General features: G+C 48.8%; 1 protein-coding gene across 1 annotated transcript; it reads right to left on the reverse strand.

The window, feature by feature from the left end:
* Positions 1-8715: 8715 nt before the first annotated feature.
* On the reverse strand, positions 8716-10202 carry LOC130140609 (uncharacterized). The gene is made up of 6 exons (XM_056320371.1): positions 9989-10202; positions 9767-9893; positions 9396-9680; positions 9222-9323; positions 8833-9149; positions 8716-8719 (listed from the first exon to the last, which is right to left on the reverse strand). The coding sequence occupies exons 1-6, from the start codon at positions 10099-10101 to the stop codon at positions 8716-8718; spliced, it is 948 nt and encodes a 315-aa protein (XP_056176346.1). The 5' UTR covers positions 10102-10202.
* Positions 10203-12081: the final 1879 nt, after the last annotated feature.

Below are 12081 nucleotides of genomic sequence, written 5' to 3' on the forward strand. Positions count from 1 at the left end.
AATTAATATTATTGCCTTATCACGTGACGACTAACGTGTAGAGTTGGCATGGACTTGATGACGAGGTAAGTACAATTATGCTAATTTTATATGTTATGGGGTAGATTGCATGTATGACTTGTCTGGGTACGCATTGGCCTACGTGGGGTTTAGGGGGTTGCTTATTGAGACTCGTTCTCACGGTTATTATATAACCATTTCAGATCCGCGACCGTAATCGATTCAGAGACGCCGCCAGAGCACCACAGGGATTGAAGAATAGATCATTTACCCTGTCTTTTGAGTACCCTTTTGTAGAGGAGATAAGTTTGTCAACCACCGCCTCCTTTTGAAAACTGTGGTTCTAAATTGATAGCCCGAGTTATCGTTTTGTATAGTGACTATTTTATGATGGTATGCAATTATTGTTTCGCACTATCCCTTTGTCGTTGTTTATTGTCTGGGTTAATTAGTTTCGCTTCCGCTTGCTTTTATTGTTGGGTGTTTCATTTGGGTCGGCGACGCGTCCTGGGACGTCGCGTTCAATGATCGACCACCAAGGGATGACCGCGCGCTCGTAGGGTGCGGGGCGTGACATCCCCGTTGATTTGGTATCAGAGCAAGGTCAGCTCGAACCAAGATGGTCGAAGCTTGGAGTGATAAGGAGCGATGACTTTGGGGTAGCTAGTTAGGGAGACTTGTTGGCCATGCGTACCCCAGACTGTATGATTGTGATTGCTGAGTGGTTTTTATGCAATGTTATGTGAGGTGCAGGTGCGTCAGGACTTGAGGTAAGTGCATGAACTCTGTTGGTTGTGATTGGGTGTTGTTGTGGTTGGCTGCCTGCTTAATGGAATGTGTTGTGATGCACTGCCTAGGGCTTAGACTGGTGTAGTTGGCCTAGGTTTCTAATTCCTGCGTGGAATTTAGCAGGTGAGCCTTGTGAGGACCGGTAAGATGAGCGGTCGAGGTCGAGGTAGAGGTCGAGGTAGAGGTCGAGGTCGAGGTCGTATAGCCCCGCAAGCTGGAGTTGTGGGGGATCCCAGATTGGATGAAGTGTGGAGGGTACTTGAGGAAGCAGGATTATTATCGGGTAGACAGACGGGAGAAAGGAGCGCGACTGTCGCTGCTGCAGCTGCCAGTGAGAACATAGGGAATAATGGAAACCAGGGGAATAATGTGATTAGTGGAAATCCGGGTATAGTGCGAGTAAATGCGAACAGGCCGATGTCCAAGCTAGTTGAGCAATTTCTGAGGTTGAAACCCCCGAAGTTTGATGGGAGAGGCGACCCCGAGGCTGCACCAAGATGGGTAGAAGAGCTAGAGAAAGCTTTTGAGGTGCTGGGGTGTACTGAGGAAGAGAAAGTGACGCTAGCAGTCTATCAGCTTCAGAATAATGCAAGTGATTGGTGGAGGGCCACCAGAGGTCAAGTATTCCCCGCTGGTACTGCCCCGAATTGGATTGTTTTTACCGAGACCTTCAATGGCAAGTATTTCTCGGAAAGTGCCCGAGAACAGAAATTGGCTGAATTTATGGGGCTCCGCCAAGGTCAGAGATCGGTAGATCAGTATGAGGCCGAGTTCGCAAGACTGTCCAAATTTGCCCCCAGGATGGTGGAGGACCCGATGGACAAAGCGAGGAGGTTCCGGGATGGGCTGAAGCCGGACCTTCGCAGCCAGATGATCTCGTTGAACTTGAGAGGCTACAATGAGATATATGAAAGGGCTCAGGCAATTGAGCGAGATCAGACGGATCGAGCTGCCGCTTCTGGATCGCGGTATGCCCCGGCTAGGGACAACCGTCAACTGGGGAAAGGACCCATGACGGGAAATAGTCGCTTCGTTCCACCCGCTCGGAGGAATATCGGGAAGCCAAACCGTTACCAGAACGCCCCGTGTAGGCTGTGTGGTGGAAAACACGGGAATGGACCTTGCCCAAATAGGGGCGGAGCATGTTTTACATGTGGTGGAAGGGGCCATAAGATGAGAGAATGTCCAAACAACAAGCAGGCCGGGTCACCTGCACTTCTGCCGCCGCCGCCGCCCCGGAATGGAAATCAAATTAGAACTATCCAGCCGGCCAATCAGAATCGGCCGCCGGCCCAAGGACGGGTATATGCAATGGCAAGGAGGGAGGCTCAGGACGCGCCTGGCGTGGTCACAGGTACGGTCTCTCTCTGTGATCATGCTGCTTATGCCTTGTTTGATCCGGGGGCGTCGCATTCATTTATATCTGAGCAGTTCGTTGAATTATCTGGGGATTGAGCCAAAATTGCTTGATGTTATGCTGTGTGTGACTACTCCGCTGAATGATAAAGTGCTGATTACGTTTGGGTGTCCCGATTGTAAAATAGTGATTGGTGATAGAGAAGGAAGGATAGATTTGGCGGTATTATGTATGCATGACTTCGATGTGATTATTGGTATGGACTGGCTAGTCAAGCAGAGAGCTGTTATGGACTGTAGTAGCAGGGTGATCCAGTTTAATCCGACTGGACATCCTAGATTTGAGTTTGTGGGAAACCGAGGAGGAACCTCGATCCCCTGGATTTCATCGCTCGAGGTAACAAAGCTGTTGGATGAAGGGTGCCAAGGATTTCTGGCAAATGTAATCGATTCGACATGGAGAGCCGAGACTAGAAGACATAGCCGTGGTGTGCAACTTTCTCGATGTTTTCCTCGGGAATTGCCGGATCGCCACCCGATCGAGAAGTGGAGTTCGCGATTGAGTTAGCCCGGGGACGGAACCGATCTCGAAAGCACCCTATAGGATGTCACTGTCGGAATTGAAGGAATTAAAAGTCCAAATGCAAGAGTTGTTGGACAAAGGCTTCATTCGCCCTAGTGCGTCTCCATGGGGAGCGCCAGTGTTATTCGTGAGGAAAAAGGATGGATCCTTGAGGTTGTGCATTGACTACAGACAATTGAACCAGGTGACCATTAAGAATAAGTATCCACTGCCAAGGATTGATGACCTATTTGATCAGTTGCAAGGGGCGTCGGTGTTTTCAAAAATCGATCTGAGGACTGGCTATCACCAATTGAGGATCAAGAAGGAGGACGTGCCGAAGTCGGCATTTAGGACGAGGTATGGACACTATGAGTTTACGGTAATGCCGTTTGGACTGACGAACGCCCCTGCAGCCTTTATGGATTTAATGAATCGGGTATTCAAGGAATTTTTAGATCAGTTTGTGATCGTGTTCATAGATGATATTCTTGGTGTATTCAAAGAGTTCCGCCGAGCACGAGGTACATTTGGAAAAGGTTCTACGGACCTTAAGGGAACACGCACTCTACGCTAAGTTCAGTAAGTGCGAATTCTGGCTTCACCAAGTGGCGTTCTTAGGACATGTGATATCCGGAGAAGGAATTGCAGTGGACCCGACAAAGATTGAAGCCGTCACGAATTGGCCGAGACCGACAACAGTAACCGAGGTTCGGAGCTTCCTCGGACTAGCAGGTTATTATAGACGCTTCGTGGAGAAGTTTTCGGCATTAGCGACGCCGTTGACGCGGTTACTAAAGAAGGAGATGAGGTTTGAATGGACGGATAAGTGCGAAAGGAGCTTCCAAGAATTAAAACAGAGATTGACGACCGCGCCAGTGTTAACGATCCCGTCAGGCCCGGGAGGATATGAGATTTACAGTGACGCGTCGTTGAGAGGATTAGGATGCGTGCTAATGCAACACGGGAAAGTAGTGGCATACGCATCGCGACAGTTGAGGCCACACGAGCAGAACTATCCGACGCATGACTTGGAATTGGCCGCGATTATTTTCGCTCTTAAGATTTGGAGACACTACCTGTGTGGGGAGAAATTTCAGATTTATACGGACCATCAAAGTTTAAGGTACTTGTTCTCCCAAAAGGAATTAAATATGAGACAGCGCCGTTGGATGGAACTCCTTAAGGATTACGACTGCGAGATTATGTATCACCCTGGAAAAGCTAATAAGGTAGCGGATGCACCGAGTCGGAAATCGAGCATCGCGCATATGATGGTCAAGGAGTGGACTCGTTGGAGGGAGTTCGGGATTCGAATTTAAGTTTGAAGTGAGTCATGTCTCGAGTCTACTTGCAGGCGAGGATTGAACCGTAAATACGGACTAAGATTAAGACTTTACAATCGACGGACCCGGAGACTCAGAAGATTTTGAGTATGGATGCCACAAAAAGGAAATCGGATTTTCAGGTATCCGAGGATGGAATTCTAAAGTTCCGTGGACGGTTATGTGTACCCAGTGATACAGTACTGAAGGAAGAGATTTTGTCTGAAGCACACCGTAGCAATTACGTATTCACCCGGGTAGTACGAAAATGTATCGAACTTGCGACGCATTATTGGTGGAACGGCATGAAAGTGGACGTAGCCAAGCACGTGGCCAAGTGTTTAACATGTCAGCAAGTGAAGGCACAACATTGTAAGCCGGGTGGTATGTTGCAGCCATTGGAAATTCCCGAGTGGAAATGGGAACACATCACGATGGACTTTGTAATGGGATTACCGAGAAGTCAAAGGGGTCATGATTCGATTTGGGTGATAGTCGACCGATTGACAAAGTCAGCACATTTTCTACCTGTACGAAAGGACTTCGCCTTGGAAAGGTATGCCGAGATTTACGTGCGATAAATAGTCCGTCTGCACGGAGTGCCAGTGACAATCACTTCAGACCGGGATCCTAAATTTACTGCCGCCTTTTGGAAAAGTCTTCATGCGGCATTAGGAACGAAGTTACAGTTTAGCACGGCCTATCATCCCCAGACGGATGGCCAGTCTGAAAGGACGATTCAGACCTTGGAAGACATGCTGCGAGCATGTGTTTTGGATTTTAAGGGTGGTTGGGAGGAACAGCTACATTTGGTGGAATTCGCCTACAACAATAGCTACCAGCAAAGTATCAGAATGGCACCATTCGAGGCACTTTATGGCAGGGCTTGCAGAACACCGGTTTGTTGGGATGAAGTTGGTGAGAGGAGCATCACAGTCCCGAGTTGGTTCAAGCAATCGGTCGAAGCAGTCAAGATAATTCGGGATAGGCTTAAGACCGCTCGTAGCCGCCAAAAGAATTATGCGGACCGGAGACGTAGGCCTTTGGAATTTCAAGTGGGGGACCACGTTTTCCTCAAGGTATCGCCTATGAGAGGATTATCTCGGTTTGGTAAGAAAGGAAAGTTGAGCCCGAGGTACGTGGGCCCATTCGAGGTCTTAGAGAGAATTGGTACCCTGGCCTACCGTCTCGCGCTACCACCAAATTTGTCTCAAGTGCACAACGTATTCCACGTGTCAATGTTAAGAAAGTATGAACCGGACCCGACCCACGTGCTGAACTACGAAGAGATAGACATGGACGACAGAGTGTCGTATATGGAAAAGCCGGTTCGGATCGAAGACAGAATAGAAAGAGTGCTGCGGAACAAGAAAATTCCGATGGTCAAGGTGATTTGGGAGCACCATGGAACTGAAGGTGCGACGTGGGAAAGTGAAGAGTTGATGCGACACCAGTACCCTCATTTGTTTGAATAGTTGGGTTGAATTGTAAATTTCGAGGACGAAATTTTTGTAAGGGGGGAAGAGTTGTGACATTCCGAATTTTGGCCCATTTTTGGGATTTATAAACGGGTATTTCGTCAGTGCGCTTATAGTAAAAATCTCGCCCGGGAACTGATCACTCCCGGTTATTATTTTTAAATCTTGAGATTTCGCTAGAATCGCATTCGATCGAATTTGGCCGTTATTTAGACCTCGAACTTGGCAGTCGATTTTCGGGAGTTTCGGGAAGAAATAAATTGGACGGTGTCGATATTGTTGTGGCCAACGTCGAGATTATCAGGAATAGTGAGGAAGTGGATTTTTGACCGGGTGCGAATTTGGACTAGTAGACCTCCCTCGTAGTGTGTTTTGAGTTATTTTATTTTGGCCATTTATCCTATAATATTAATTTGGATTTTTGCGGATCGTTAGATCGTTTTTCGATTTTGAACCGTGTCCGTTGGATCGCGCTCGAGTACGCATTGACTTTTTGGCTCTCTTCTCTCTCCTCTCTCTCCTCTGCGCCGCGCCACCCACCCCCGTGCAACGTCCCTTCGCGCACGTCTCTCTCTCCCTCTCTCTCTCTTTCTCTCTCGCCCTCTCTCTTTCTTTTCCTTTCTCTTTTCTCCTCTGGCCGCGCACGTCTCCGCCCATGCAGACCCCTGACACTCTCTCTCCTCTTTCCTTCTTCCCCTTTCTCTCTCTCTCTTCTTCTTTTCTTCTTCTTCCTCTTCCTTCTTCCTCCCCCAGCCCCGACTGGTTCTGCTTCGCTTCTGCCCGAGCTCGCCTGACCGCCGTGCGCCGCTGCCGTCGCCAGCCAACTCGACCGCCGCACCGTCCGCCAGCCGCCGCTCCCGACCGACTGGTCTCTCCCTCCACTTCGCGCCCGGCTTGCTGCTCGAGCCCACCGCGTGCTTCGCCTCCGCTTCTGCTCGCCCAGCCGGCGCTGCCCAGCTGTGCCTGGCTATCGCCGCCGTCGTCCCTGCCGCACCGACCGTCGCCGTCGCCGCCGCGAGCGAGCGACCCAACCACTGCTCGAGCTCGCCACGTCCGGCCGTCGCGGTTCGCTAGTTCGCTGCCCGCCGGTTCGGTCAGGCGTGCCCGTTCTTTGCCGCGAGGCCGCCGCGCTGCCCGTCGCCGCCGGTTCGCCACCTCCCCCTCGGCCTCGATCCCTCTCTCCCTCATCCTCACCCCCCGGCTCACTCTTTTTCTCCCCCGTTCAGCTCGCCGCCGCCGCTCGCCGCCGCTAGCCGCCGTCACCGCCGCGTCGCCGCCGTCGCCGCCCAGCCAACCAGCCGGCCCGGTCGGCCCCCGGCCGTGGCCGGCTCGTCGCCCACGCGACCAAGCCGCGCCCACGCCTGCGCCCGTGCCCGCGCCCGTCGCCACGCCCGTGGCCGAGCTCGCCCGGTGCCGTGCCCGTCCGACCGGGCGCGTCGCCCATCCGACTAGGCGCGTCGCTCGTCCGTTCGCCCGTGCGCCCGGGCACGCCGTTCGGCCATCGCGCCCGCGCGCCAGGCACGCCGATCGGCCATTGTGCCCGCGTTGGCCGGCCACCGAGCCTGTTGGCCCGCGCCCGCGCCCAGTCCGGTACTGTTCACCCGGGCTATTTTGGGCCCGAGCCGACTTTTCCCGGGCCAAACTTAGGTAAGTGACTTCCTAAATCCTACCTAGTACTTTGGGTATTTTTAGACTTGTTTAGGATGTGATTAGTACCGGGTTAGGAATTAATTTAGGCATGGGCTAATTAGATTGAGTGTGCCTAATTGATGAATTATTGTGGTGATAATTGTGTGGCTAATTTAGTGATTGACTCGAGGTAAATAGCATGACCGAATTGTCGTGGCGCTTGTGGGTGAATTGGAATTTATTGAATGTGTTGACTTGAATGTCGGGTCGGTGGACCGATGTCGGGAGCATGAATTGAGTTGACTGATGTGGCGTGCTAGATTAACATTGGTGAATGGGTGGTGATTGAAATTGATTTATATGACTAAGAGCATGGTGAATTTTGTATTGTGGTGCATGTGCATGAGAAAAGCCCGGCTTGATCTCGAGGGTCGACCGAGCGCAGAGCGCGGGTCGTGGGAAAGTGTGAAATGTCCAAGTGAGGGACGAAGCCCGGCTTGATCTGAGGGCTGCCAACCTGAGGCGTGGTTACGCGGGTGTGGCTAGAAATGCAAGTAAGGACCTGAGGCGTGGTTACGCGGGTCGAGAGAAATGTCCTGAGGCGTGGTTACGCGGGACTGAGCCCGGCTTGATCTGAGGGCTGCCAACCTGAGGCGTGGTTACGCGGGTGTGGCTAGAAAGGCAAGTAAGGACCTGAGGCGTGGTTACGCGGGTCGAGAGAAATGTCCTGAGGCGTGGTTACGCGGGACTGAGCCCGGCTTGATCTGAGGGCTGGCCCGAGGCGTGTTGACGCGGGCCGTGTGAAAGGACCCGGGAGGTCGTGAGAAAGTTGCTCGGCCACGCATGCGAATTGAGTGTGATTGAATTGACTGGTTGAATTAGTTGGAGTGATTGAGTGAAAGCGTGGTTGGTGTTTGAGCGACTTGTGATGTGTTATTTAATTAATATTATTGCCTTATCACGTGACGACTAACGTGTAGAGTTGGCATGGACTTGATGACGAGGTAAGTACAATTATGCTAATTTTATATGTTATGGGGTAGATTGCATGTATGACTTGTCTGGGTACGCATTGGCCTACGTGGGGTTTAGGGGGTTGCTTATTGAGACTCGTTCTCACGGTTATTATATAACCATTTCAGATCCGCGACCGTAATCGATTCAGAGACGCCGCCAGAGCACCACAGGGATTGAAGAATAGATCATTTACCCTGTCTTTTGAGTACCCTTTTGTAGAGGAGATAAGTTTGTCAACCACCGCCTCCTTTTGAAAACTGTGGTTCTAAATTGATAGCCCGAGTTATCGTTTTGTATAGTGACTATTTTATGATGGTATGCAATTATTGTTTCGCACTATCCCTTTGTCGTTGTTTATTGTCTGGGTTAATTAGTTTCGCTTCCGCTTGCTTTTATTGTTGGGTGTTTCATTTGGGTCGGCGACGCGTCCTGGGACGTCGCGTTCAATGATCGACCACCAAGGGATGACCGCGCGCTCGTAGGGTGCGGGGCGTGACAACTATCATCATCATTGTGGCCATCACCTACTGGATTAGTAGGAGGTACAGGAGGACCGTCATTAGCTTCGAGGTTGAGGTGTTGCATGATCAATTGCAAACGTTGGTTCACTCCTTTCATTTCTTCGTCCTTCTGTACAAGTAATTGTTTCATTTCTTCGTCTTTCTGTACAAGTAACTGTTTCATTTCTTCATCCTTCTGTACCAGTAATTGTTTCAAGCGGTTCAATTCTTGGTCCGTTCGCTCCTCGTGTTGTGCCCTTAAAAAAGCCGCACTGGAGGATGAAGTTGCAGCAGCCGGCATTCTGTACATCCTTGACAAGGATCCCATCCCAAATATTTGACCTCTTCTCATTCCACCCGATGCCTCCATCCATAATGCCATACTGTCAACCGATGGCTCGGACGCAGCAGCACTATCACCATCACCATCACCATCACCATCACCATCACCACTAGCAGCAGCCGTGCTCATTACAAGTTCATCATATTTGTCCTACATTAACAATATTAATAAAAATAAAAATAAAAATTCATATATATAAATACAAAATATAACCTTACATACCTTAATAACTTTTGCTCGATTGCCAGTCCATGTCTTATCTTTTTTTTGAAAGGTGCGTTCAAATGTAGCCATAAATGTTGGTTCCGTCCCCAATTCATCTGCCTACAAAATATAAACATAAATGAAATGAGTAATTATTGATTTAACTTTACAACATGTTTAAAAAAGACTTACCATTCTTTTTCTATGCTCCCCGATATTAATAGAGCCCCCAGCATATGTGGCAGACCCTTCACTAGAACTAGAAGCTCGATTCTTCTTATTAATTTCACTGATTTGCTGATGCTTTTCGGTGTCCCAAATTCTTTTGATTTCCGCCCAATTGTCAGCTGTAATAAAATCCGGCTTTTCTTGTTTTCTCTTTGCTCTATTCATCACATTTCGCATGTGATCACCGGCTTTCTTCTTAAAAATTCTTTTAACTTCTTTCTCTTCCGCTTCATCCCACCTGAACTTCCGCTGCAAGGAATCAATAGAAAAATAATTGTACGCTCAGTATGCTAAATCGAACTTAGTTTGTGAGGAAATAAAAGGACAAAACTTACCTTGAACTCATTCCACCACAATTCCTTTACTTCTTTTGGAGCAGTGGTCCAACTACTAAACTGCCCCATCCAATAGTTATCGATTATTTTATTAAGTCTCCTCACAACACACGTAGAATCCGTGAATCTGCAAACAGGTTATAACTTATTTCAACATACGTAGTTTCCGTAAAGCATACAGACAATTCAGTTGACATCCATATTAAAAAATGAAATACTTACGAATCTCCAAATGGGGCTATCATGAATCGGGTATCTTCTTCATAATTCGAGTGTTGCGTTGAAGAAGAAGGTGGAACCGAAGGCGATGGAACTGAAGTAAATTCAGTTCGCATTTGAGGGTCGGAGGAAGGGCCAATGTGTCCATGTACTAGTTGAGGGTTAGATAAAAGGGCAGGGGCAGGGGAAGCGGAAAGGGATGGGGATGAGGACGAGGAAGAGAAAGGCCCGATCTTCTTTGTGAAGCATCATCACGACGCATGTGACCTCCACGTTTATACTAAAAGGTGCAAGGTTAGACAAAAATAAAGAAAATTATGAACATATATTAAGGACACATAATGACGTACGTCGTGAAGCTTACCATTTTGTTATTGAGAGCAAGAGAGATGGCCCCTGAAAAAAAGGAAGCTGTCCGGAAATGTCTACGAGCTAAATTTCTGGTCCTACAACGGTAAAAAAGGAAGAACTCATCTAGCTGGTCAGGGTCATCAAATTTTCAGTTAATTTCTGTAATTCGACTTGTTTTAAAATTTAATTGCATGTTTTGAAAGCCTTAGAACTTAATAAGTTACACTTTCACAACAAATTTTATGATGCAAGTAAATCACTAAGTTCTGTTCAACAAGAAAATCAATAAATTTTTACCTCGAAGGGAGCCACTCCAGAAAGCGCAAATGTCACGGAAATAGTTTTACCCCGATGGCCAAAGCTTCAACCTAGGCCAAAAAAGGTTTGGAAATAGTTTTCAAACCTAGATAATGATAAAATGACTCCGAAACGAAAAAAAAAAGCGGAAATGTCGCGAAAAACACTATTCACCAGAATCAATTTTTGGCAAAAAACCCATCTAAACGACTCCAAAAAGCCAAAAAATGGCTTGCATCACGGCCTGTGAATTTCGATCAGCGGGCCGTTTCCACTTGACCGACCAAATTTCAGCTCATTCCGACAACATTTCACCTTATTTCGACCAAATTTCAAACGAATTTCAACTAAATTTCAACCTAAATCCGACCAAATTGATTATGTTTCGTTCTGTTTCGTGGGCGAACGAAACAGATTGGGTCTGTTTCGCCCACGAACAGAATCAAATTCGTGGGCGAAACAGAAACAGAACCATTCTGTTTCGCCCACTAACAGAATCAAATTCGTGGGCGAAACAAAAACAGAACCATTCTGTTTCGCCCACGAAATGGTTCTGTTTCTGTTTCGCCCACGAATTTGATTCTGTTCGTGGGCGAAACAGACCCAATCTGTTTCGCACAGAAGCCAACACAACACCCAACACAGAAGCGCCCACGAAAGCCAACACAGAAGCAGAAGCCGAAGCACAGAAGCGCCCACGAAACTGGTTTGTTTCGCACACGAATAGAACCAAATTCGTGGGCGAAACAGACCCAATCTGTTTCGTCCACGAACAGAACGAAGCAGAACGAAGCAGACCCAACACAGAAGCAGAAGCAGACCCAACACAGAAGCCAGCCAACACACGGGCGGACGGACGCGAGACCCGGCTCGAAGCCGGCCAACACGAAGCGAAGCCACGAAGCTTAGCGAAGCGAGGGCGCGAGCGAGCACGAAGCAAAAGCACGGAGCGACAACGAGACCCAAACGTAGACCCAACACATACATTGAACAGAAGCATAAGTAGACGCAAACGCCTAGAAATAACGGCGAAAAGCAGACCCAACAGAAGCATACCGAATAGAAGCAGACCGAACCGAATAGAAGCAGACCGAACACTCTCGGACGCCGCCGAAGAACCCAACAGAAGCAGACCGCGCGCTGGGTGTCCTCGCTTCCCAGCGTCCGCCGCCGAAGAACGCCAAGAATCGTGCCGAAGAACGCCAAGAATCGCGCCGAAGAACGCCGAAGAACTGCAACAGAGACAGAGAAAGAGGGAGAAGACAGAGACAGACAAGAGACAGAGATAGGTTCGATCGTGAGAACAGAAAAGAAGAACCCTAATTTGTACCCGGTCATGAAGACGACGCCGTTTGTTGAATTTTCGCTGAAATTAACCACGGATTTAAAATCGTGGCTAAAATCGTGGCAAATTTGCCACGGTTTTAGGATTCGTGGCTAAAATCGTG

Source organism: Syzygium oleosum, unplaced genomic scaffold (genome assembly GCF_021117445.2).
Source record: "Syzygium oleosum isolate NSW1041296 unplaced genomic scaffold, Sole_v2.1 Sole_v2.01, whole genome shotgun sequence".
Lineage (NCBI taxonomy): Eukaryota > Viridiplantae > Streptophyta > Magnoliopsida > Myrtales > Myrtaceae > Syzygium > Syzygium oleosum.

Coding starts and splice junctions, on each gene's coding strand:
- LOC130140609 (XM_056320371.1), bottom strand. CDS start 10,101: ATGCGAACTGAATTTACTTCAGTTCCATCGCCTTCGGTTCCACCTTCT. Junction 9,894..9,988: donor ATAGCCCCATTTGGAGATTC/GTAAGTATTTCA, acceptor ACCTGTTTGCAG/ATTCACGGATTCTACGTGTG. Junction 9,324..9,395: donor GGGAGCATAGAAAAAGAATG/GTAAGTCTTTTT, acceptor TATATTTTGTAG/GCAGATGAATTGGGGACGGA.